General features: G+C 35.1%; 1 protein-coding gene across 1 annotated transcript in view; it reads right to left on the reverse strand.

Moving 5' to 3' along the window:
* Window positions 1-488: 488 nt before the first annotated feature.
* CACNB4 (calcium voltage-gated channel auxiliary subunit beta 4) overlaps window positions 489-10,598 on the reverse strand; it is a 282,837-nt gene continuing 272,727 nt past the window's right edge. Inside the window, exon 13 of the mRNA XM_023217441.1 lies at window positions 489-6,327. Within this exon, the coding sequence (XP_023073209.1) occupies window positions 6,067-6,327 (261 nt within the window). The 3' untranslated portion in view covers window positions 489-6,066. The remainder of the gene's footprint in view (window positions 6,328-10,598) is intronic.

Consider the following 10,598-nt stretch of genomic DNA (forward strand, 5'->3'; position numbering starts at 1 on the left):
TAGGAAAAATAAAAGGGGACACATTATTAAAATAATTAAAATTTAAAGAAAGAAAGAAAAAAAATTATTTGACAAAGGCATTTTTTTATCCCACGTTGTCAATGGAGATATAGCAATAGCCTGGGATTTCAACAGCCCTCAGAATAGTAGGAAAAATCTTTTTACATCATTTTGCCATATTTCTGTTTTAGTATGTTTTATGTTAATACATTTATTTTTTTATTCCCTCCCACCATCCCTACAAAAACACAGCTAATGGCTTTAAATTATGTTTCAAAGTAGTATTCAGTACAAAACAAATTAAAGAATCCCTAAGTAATATAATTCTTTGTGGTTGGGACATCTTTATTGATCTTTCTGACTTGAGGCTGTGAAAAATGTGAAAATTTCAAACATGTCCAAAATTCAGAGGAGCCCTATGAGCTCACTTGCTGTGACTTTCTGTTGTTGTTATTGAAAGAGAAGAAATAAGAAGAGAAAATATAGTATGAGTGTTATCACAAAATAAAATTTAATAAACTTTATGGAAGGGAATAAAACAAAAGAAATTACATCCACAGATTGCAAGGCTATGAAATAAATTGCTGGAACAGTATCAAGCAGCAAGTTAAAAAGATGGTAGATGAAGTAAATCTGATAGAACTAAATCAACATACTTTTAAAAAATATGACTGCCAAATTTAACAGTGGATTTTGTTATAAGTTTGTGCTATAACAAATGTGCTTCTTTCTCCTCAATCTATTTTTTATATTGGCAAAATATATATTTTATAATTTTGTACTGTACAATATGTTTTTGCTACATTATTTGTCTACTGCTAATGCAGATTATAAATAACAACATAGATTTATTTTGGCAATAAAATGCTTTCATTTTAATAACGTCCCAGAAAATATTGTAAGGCATATGAAAAATAGTATGCAACAACATAGCGTTAATGATCCCACATCTTTAATACACCCCTTGTGCATACAGAATTCACACCGATTTCAGTTAAAAGTGTGTGAAAGTGGCATGCAAGTAGGACAAGAGTGGCCCCTACATAAATATAGACATAGCCATTTGTTGAGAAATTTAAGTGTTCGAAACATAACCAAGAACACTTACAAAGTATTGAAAAGCTAGAGGCCAGCCACTACTGGTTCTTAGTTCCCCTTTTAACTCCTTATAATTTTCAAATGAGGAAGTATCAGTGTATTCTCCCAAACCACTCTAAATTCATTAGTAACAATTTCTACCATCCTTCTGCAAACATTTTACATACATCATGAGAAACAAAAGAAAGTTTCATACATAACTATGACTCCCCAAACCAATTGCTACTCACTCTTAATTATACTTTGTTTATGGCAAGTAGAAGTTACAGCCCTTAGGATTATCTGATGAGATACTTTCTAGTCTTCTCATAATGTCCCTCAATTACATGAAGCATTTAGAATTAATCATCTATAAGTAAAAAGAGATAGTTGCTATCAGAGGATGTATTTTATTTAAGAAAGTCCATTTTAATAAAAGAAGAAATCTTTAAAAGTAATTTTTGAATGCTGTAGTTCTGGCCCATATAAGCCAATTTTACTGTTTTGACTAACTTGACTGCTTGAGTCAAAAAGAAGGTTATCCTTATTGTCTGTCTAACAGCTAACTGGATTGACTTGACTGGTTTGATTATGATTTTAAAGAAGAGGACTGTTCTGCCCCATAGACACAGCTTGAGAAAGTAACTTAGTAACAGTTATTTTAAATATTGACAGTATTTAAAGTATAAGAAACTAATAAAACAGATTTTATTACATAATTTCCTATAAAGTTTTCATTCATATAGTCATTCAAGGATGAGTTTTATATAATTTAAAAAAAAACACAACATGCAACATTGTCATAAAAGACAAAGGCAGAAATATAAAAGGAATAAGGGGTACACAGCATTTGTTTGAAACATTGATATGAAGTTTATTCCAATTACATGGGAGTCCAAGATAATGCATATCCTTACCCAGTAAATAGCTAAGTCATGCTCTGGGTCTCTGTAGAAGTCAAGGACCAACAAAATGTGAATTTGCAAACCAGCTGCTCTTAAACATGAAGTCTCTGGACTTCTACTCTTTTAGACTTAGAACTGGATATTATAACAAGTTGCACACAAAGGCAATTCCCTTGCAGTTTGTTTTGTTCCCTATGATGACTTACTTGTTAAATTAACCTTGCCTCATGATAAACTGTGGACCAATTCAAAGAAAACTTCACTAACGTGGAAGAAATGAAGGGGTGTCAAAGAGCATTTTGGAAACAGTTTAAAATCTAAAGGGAAGGCATATTTTAACACTCTATGCATTTAGTTTTGCAGCAAGGTTAGCCAGAATAGTGATAATTTTGATCACTACTTATTGACCAGTGTTTTTCCCTTTAAAGACAGATTGTCTTCTCTAGAGAAGAGGTAGTAAATATATCAGTACATAGGGTAATTTCTATAATGGTATTACATTTTTAAAGCAAATACCAAAATAAAACTGCATAACTAAGAAAATATATACTAACATGCAAATTAAGGTTGCCAAGAAACATTCTTAATGGACATCCTGGGTCTTAACAACATTTTGTGATATGTTCATTTAAAGAATTTAAATTTGCAAACCATCTTTTAGAATAATTTCCTTTTCTTACTTCCTTTCACTGCCTCCACTTCCTATTATGAATTTTAAGGCCCCCACACAAAAGACAAGTTCAAGTATGCAGGTATGAAAAGAGGTTAACATTCCAAAAATACATTTTGCAACAACAACAACAATTAAATAGCAGATCATTTAAAGGGAACAAATAATTGTCTCAGAATTTGTTTCACATTAATAAAATTAATTTCATTAAAGACTAACTGCAATGACTTATATAGTCAAAAAATTAAGACTCTTAGTAGGAAAGACCATCAGTCTAAATTGTGAACAATTTCAACCTTCTCTCGAATAGAACTGTATAAAGATAAGAGAGAACCATCACTTATAAACATTTCTAAGTGTTGCTTTAAATGTTAAACAAGATAATATTGTTGGTTATATTATTAGAGTCACATTATGCCCTTCAGAATTAACATCAGGATCGACAAATTGCATTCCTTTTTTTCCAGAACTACATTTCCACATTGTCACATGAGTCCATATTATTATATGTCTGTGACTGAAATTACAGAATTCTAGTATGTGGCTTATACTGTAAGTTAAAACAGCCTCCAAACAGTAAAAGACTTGTTTCTCCTGCCTATAATCATTTGCTATCTTTAAATGAAATTAATTAAAAACAAAGTATTTATGGAATATGTATTTTTCAAAGGTGCTTGGTGTGCTTGGCAAAAATAAAACTTTTCATTTAGTATATATCTAGATTTTAAGTATCATTTACACAATAAACTCTTAAGTCTTTAAAAAAAATAAGATGTACATCCCCTTATTTGAGGAAGATAAACTTATTACAGAAGGAAGGGGAAAGAATATGACAAATTAAAGTAAACATTTAAATATATCCATCAATAAAATATACATTATACCCTTTCCAAGATTGTCAGCTTTTCAATAAGAATGCAAAGCAAAACAGGTATGGACATCTGACAGTAAATGATAGATTGGTTTTGTGCACAGGTATCGAATGAGCCTCTCTTTATTGGCATGACATGGAAGACTAAAAACAAGGCTTTAAGAGGCCTTTAAAAACAAGTGACTTTTAAAAAGTTGAAAGAAGATGGTAATCTTGATGACTAGGAAATATATGTAAATGCTGTTACAGCTACCTGCCATAAAATGTAAATATCTTAAAATAGTTAAATGACCAAATTGCTAATGCTACTACAGAAAAAGCTGAACAGCTGTCTAGTCTAAATTTATACACCTTGGTGCACTCTTTGCAATTAAATACTTTAATGCGCACAAACAAGAAACCAGTAAAGCATATAGAAAAATGTTTTGCCTAATGTTTTCTTTCTCATGCAAGTATGTGCTGTACATGTAATAAATATATTTTTGTTTGCTGGAAGATGCTCTTCTGTGTTCTAACAAAGTATTCAGTAATGGCAGGTTATATGTTTATTAAAGTGCCTAATGGATATAACTCTTTTAAAATGTCTTAACTGAAAGTTTTATAAGCTTCACTAGATGACAGAAGAATCTCACAAGCCAGTATCACATGTTAACTTTTAAAATTTACTAAGCCCATATTTTTTAATTGTATCAAATATTTGAAATGACTTACAGAATTATAGGTATCCTCATTATCAGCTAAACAGGTTCATAATGGGGTACATATAGTGAACATAAAGGCAGGGGGGATGTGGTGAGGTTGTAATGGGGTTCAAGATATATATATAATTCATCAGTAATATGGAACTTCTTTCCATGGTCAAGATTACTGAACTGGTACATGCTTTCAGTGCCTAAATATTGAAAGGCTTGGGGAGAAAAGAAGATACTATAAAATTAATTATCATCATTTTCAAAAATAGGCTTCATGACATGTGCTAGCAGAAAAGGACTTCGATGGCTGGACTTATTGGAGTTTTAGAAAATGCATGCACTGTGGACATTTAGAAACAAGAGCAATTTTTAAAAAGATATTTATGTAAAAAGGGTCAATTTCAATAATTTCTTGGATCATAGTGAATCTAAGGCTTCCTTGATAATATAAAACATAGGTCACCAATTCCATAATTATCGCCACTGGAAAAATGGTGAAGACTTAATAAGATGAAGAGGAGTGTTGATTAGAAATAAGGCAGCTCAATCTCCAAATTCCTTATAATTTTCTGCATTAAAATGCTACAATTTTAGTCAACAAATATTTTCTGAATCTATGAGTTTATTTTTTGGTGCAAGCTTTCAAAATCACTTGTTTCAACTTTTTTCAATTAGTCATTTTGTAAAAACACCTCCTGAATATCAAAGTTGAGTGTGTCCACATAAAACAAAAATCCTTAGCATGATTTAAAGAATTTGTTGAAGGGCCAGAACATTCAGATATCCAAAGACAGAGAATGAAAGAAGCAATGGAAAGATACTCAATCTTGTTGGCGGGAAATACTGACCCTGCGTTTGTATTAAGTGAAATAGATGAATTCCCGTCTGGAAGTGCTTAGCATTACACTCGGGAGGATTGGTACCACATCCTTACTATCTGACTTTAGATTCCTGGATGTATGTAGTTGTGCTCAGATTGATTAAAGGGAGAACAACACCCCATTTTATATTTCACATAACCAGCTATGCTTGGGCTTCTCTTTACTATTCTCTCTCACTGCTGAAAACATTTTGAGGATTTTTGCTTGTTTGTATTTGTTTTTGCCAACCTCAAATGAGCTAACAGTACTGACTAAACAAAAAGCAAAACACTTTGAATACAACAGCTGTGCCAGGAAAGAAATAAAAATATTAAAATCTGAGGAGACTATGTAATTTCTGCATTAAGATTTCTGAGTTTTTTTTGGCACTATCAATACATTTGGTAAGTTTGAAAAGTCATTCTGGCAACATTAACATATATTAAAATGTTTATACACTCCAACTTCAAGTGTAAATTTAGCTTCCAGCAAATAAATACCAAAGCTGGATTTGGCTTCTATCGGTATTTCTATTTTCTTATTAGTTTTTTTTTTCCCAGATTTTTCAATTGATTACAACATGCTCAAGTAGACTTTCTAGTCAATTCACCCAAATTCCAACAGGAATTGGTTTATAAATTGGTTCCAACTGGAACTGGTCATTTGGAATTTCCAGCATGGGAAATTATTTTATATGTGCCTTGTAAGTACCCTAAATTACAAATTGATGTGTCTAAATCTATGAAGAAAACAAAATGTACTGTTATCATGTAAATGTTGCACTTAAAAATATCTATATGATCGGGCATCTAATATCCATCTAGACTCAAGGGCATAATGTAATTTTTTTTGCCCCTTACTTAGCATAAAATGACAGCAGCCCATTAGCACAGTAAATACTGTGCTATGTTAGCCAAGTTAAGATGATTGGTTTATCCTAGCACTGCTATGGCAAATTGTCAACAGATGAATATTTTTTGTTTCATCAGACTCAAAGCCTATGTCGGGAGTCATGGCTATATCCCCCAGGTGATCCTCGGTTCCTATGGGGTTTGTAAGTGTCCTGGTATGAGTCAGGGTAATCTTCTTCCACAAGAGGGTAATGATCTCGGCTATGCTGAGAACTGGAAGACAAGCGGTTCCTACTCTTCCGAGCCCTTTCATTGTGATAATTTTCATCAGAGGTCATTAGACTTCGTCTTTCAATTGGAGAGTTCTCTGTGGAGTGGTTGCTGTGCCTCATTCGCTGACTCTAAAAATATCAGATAGTTCATTGATTAAATAATGTCAGCTTCATTCATCTAAACATGTAAATGTATGTAAAATCATAGGATCTGTACAATAAGATGCTAAATATCTGACTTAATAAGGCATTCTGATGCACCAATGGTCTGCTCAGAATATCTGGTCTTATTTATTTGGGACACAACATGAAAAGATGCCAGAGTGTTGACAGTTTATGAGTTTAATTCCACAGTGCTGAATGACTATGCTTCCTATTACAAATGTAGAATTGAAAGCTAACTGTTAAATGGAACTTAATATATTTAGGAAGGTCTAATAAGTCCATTTCTATTGCAAAAATGAAAATTATTTTACTATTGGAAAATAAAGTTCAGAATAGCATTTATTATTTCTCTCCTGAATTGATATAATATTTCTCTTTCTAAAGTAACACACCTCACCTTGATCTGAGTATTCCTTATACCTTTTAAAACATTTTAATAAAATTATTATTTGTGCTGTTCATAAAATAAAGTGTTTCTGCATCCTACATTAATGTAATAATCTTTCCAAGGGTATATACAATAATTATGAAGCCAGCTAATTGATACATTTATAAATCTGCTTCCTCAACTAAAATGTCCTGCAAAATAATCTTCCAATATAAACTAAATTCCTCTAATACCATTAATTGAAATTAGTATTTTAAGATACTTATTTGAAGGCTCAGAAAATGTTATTTAACATTTTTCTTCACTATGAGAAAACATTTATCTACTTGTGTCTACCGGTTTAGGTAGGTCACATCAGTTAAGGCACAGGATCCCGGTGAAATCATGGGCCGACACATCTCATCTAAAGTACACTCAGATTCAGGCAGAAGGAAATTCATTTGACAGGTCACAGACTGTGCCTTTAACCTCAGTCAGGTGCCTCACAATGAAGTGTCAATTGTTACTGGGAGAAGAAATAGGCCACAGAATAAAGGGCAATACATTAACTCATTAGTGAAACAGGGAGGGCCACTCTAGGTGGATGTCTTAGCAGTGATGAGTCAAGATTGTTGTATTCAATACGAAAGTGCAACACTGCATTTCCACCTACATTACAGAAGTGCATTGCTTCATGAATCTATTTCTCACTCCGTAATGTACAATTCAGAGCCAATCCAAACTAGTCAGCAGTAATGTACACTCAGATCAGCCCACAGGAAGTGAAACAAGGCATGAAATAGTCCCAATGCATGCATATGTACTGTACATTACCATAGTACATTTTTCATGTTCATTTCTAGTTTCAAAAGCTATTCATTTGCATGGCAGTTTTTCTGCTTACAAAGATGCAATTTTGTAACAGAGTAATACAGCTATAATAGCATTTCAGAGAGTGCCATTTATCTCAGAGTTAACTCTGTATGATCGACAATTACGACTATCATTATAATCCATTAAAACAAAACTCATCATCATACAAGAGGGCTCAATTGACTACATGTTCCTCAGATTGCTGCAGGTTTGGCCACATTCCAGTAGCTACTTGATGAATGGTAAATAATAATTGATGTAGAAAGGCAGGCCCATTTTGTACCATAAGGTCTCTGGCTCCCTATCTCTACCTCTGAGTACAGCACCAGAACAGCAGAAGAGAGAACCTCTTGATCCTGTGTTCATCCTCAGCTTCCCTAAAAGACATGTGCCACAGCCACTTACAAAGGTGGGCCCCCGCACAGCCCCGAGAAAACTCAGGGATCAGTTACTGTTTCTGAACAGAGCAGCTCTACTTATATCCACACTGTCTTGTGCAAGGTAGAGAGCAGACCTAGCAACCTGGGTGGGGCAGGATTAGTTAAGGGCAGTCGAAAGGCCTATCTGCACCTATACATCTTACTTAGCTATTGTGTAATCCTTGAGAAGTGGCATTAAGAAGTAATGAAAGGGCCAGGAGTGGTGGCTTATGATGGTAATTTCAACATTTTGGAAGGTCAAGGCGGGAAGACTGCTTGAAGCCAGGAGTTTGAGACCATCCTGGGCAACAAAGTGAGACATTGTCTCTACAGATTTTTTTTTTTAACTATCCACATGTGTGGTATGTGCCTGTAGTCCCAGCTATTTGGGAGGCTGAGGCAGCAGGACTGCATAAGCCCATGAGTCCAGGAATTTGAGGCTGCAGTGAGCTATGATCATATCACTGCATTCCAGCCTGGACAACAGAGTGAGATTATGTCTCTAAAAAAAGTAATGGGCAGGTACATTGAGTAGGCATTAAGTTTCCCAGCAGAGTTTAGACATAGGAGGAGTTAATTTACCTAAGTAAAATCCATTATAAATTCACAGAGAGCAAAGTTCTCAGGAAATTGTCAGTCTCTGGGTAGTTTTCTCTAGGATAGATCATAATTAGATAATATTTAAGATTTTTAAATATAACGTGCACAATTCCCTCTTCAGATTAAGGATGACTCCAGTCTCCATCCTAATCAAGTTCCCATAGAATCTTACATGTAAGGTTGTAAAAAGCATGAGCAAAAAAGTGACAATACCTGTAACCCAGAAATTGCTGTGGGATATGGTGAGAGTGCCGTGGAGCCCAAATTCCTTCCCAGCAGTGGGGTCATGGGTGTGCTACTCGTTGTGTGGGTGGCACGCCAGTATGCCTCCAGGTACTCCCCTAGATGTTCACATGCATCCTCAAGCTGATTTTCATCCAATATAACATCAAACATTTCCTGTAGATGACAAGAAAATCCACTTTACTTCCATTTTAGGTTTTAGGCAATGAAACCTAAAATTCCACTTAACACAGATAATAGCATTTTGAATAGCTATTCGCTAATATCAAATTTGAGGTGCTATATGGGCTGTTTCTAAAGTTAGGGTCAAGTGAAGAGTTACACAGTATTCCATGAACAAATGTGGACATTAATATAAAAGTGAGAGTGTTCATTCGATATTTGGATCTTTGTTTTTTTTTTTTGAGATGGAGTCTCATTCTGTTGCCCAGGCTGAAGTGCGGTGGCACCATCTTGGCTCACTGCAACCTCTGCCCACTGGGTTCAGGTGATTCTCCTGCCTCAGCCTCCCAAGTAGCTAGGATTACAGGTGCCTGCCAGTGCACCCGGCTAATTTTTTTGTATTTTTTTAGTAGAGACAGGGTTTCACCATCTTGGCCAGGCTGGTCTTGAACTCCTGACCTCATGATCCACCCACCTCAGCCTCCCAAAGTGCTGGGATTACAGGCATGAGCCACAGAGCCCGGCTGGATCTTTCATTATTTAGAAAGAAAAAGATGAAGTAAGTGTAAATGTGTTATAGGTAAAATATAATGAAAACCCGTGTGTATTCACATCTTTAGCCATATATTCCTATAGAGCTGCACTCTACATGCTTCAGAATATGAGAGAAGCAAGTTTGTGGCACTGAGAAGGGAGTTCTAGATATGTTTTGGGCAATGACCACATCATTGGAATAAATATTTCTTCTCCTAAGGTAACTATGTTGAAGGAAATAACATTTACTTAGATAATTTCCAGAATGCTTGCGAAAATAACATTATATGTCTTAAGATAAAACACTAAGGAAAGAAAGTTTAGGATTAATAACAGAAAACCACATGGCAGTGGTTTGCTACCACAAGATCATTTTGTGAAATGGTTAAAAAAGAACACGGGGTGTTTAATTGGGGAAAGCAGGGGGTCACAAAAGAAGTATCTGCTGTCCATGTTTCAGACAGTAAGGCCATTGTTCAACATCTGGTCTGGACTCAGGAAGTTGTTCTGCCCCAGAGGAGCAGGGTGGCCCCCTGTCATTACAGTTTGGCTGGGAACACAGACAGGATATACCCCAGACATACACTCTTCAGAGGGAAATCAGAAAACTTTGGCACCACACAAAGAGAAAAGTCATTCCACAGGTAAGTGTTAGCACATCTCAACTTTCTTTTCTCTTCTCTTCTCTTTTCTTTCAGAAAGAGTGTTGCTCTGTGGCCCAGGGTGGTGTGCACTGGAGCAAACACAACTTACTGCAGCCTGGAACACCTGGGCTCTAGCGATCCTCCCACCTCAGCTTCCTGAGTAGCTGGGACCACAGACATGCACCACTGCATCTGGCTAATTTTTTTAACTTTTTGTAGAGGTAAGATCTTACCATGTTGCCCAGGCTGGTCTCAAACTCCTGGGCTCCAGCGATCCTCCTGCCTCAGCCTCCCAAAGTGCTGGGATTACAGCCATGAGTCACCATGCCCGGCTCATATCTCAACTTTCTTTTTTTTTTTTTTTTTTTTTTTTTTTTTTTTCTTTTATTTTTT

The sequence above is a fragment of the Piliocolobus tephrosceles genome, chromosome 11, assembly GCF_002776525.5.
Source record: "Piliocolobus tephrosceles isolate RC106 chromosome 11, ASM277652v3, whole genome shotgun sequence".
NCBI classification, from domain to species: Eukaryota; Metazoa; Chordata; class Mammalia; order Primates; family Cercopithecidae; genus Piliocolobus; species Piliocolobus tephrosceles.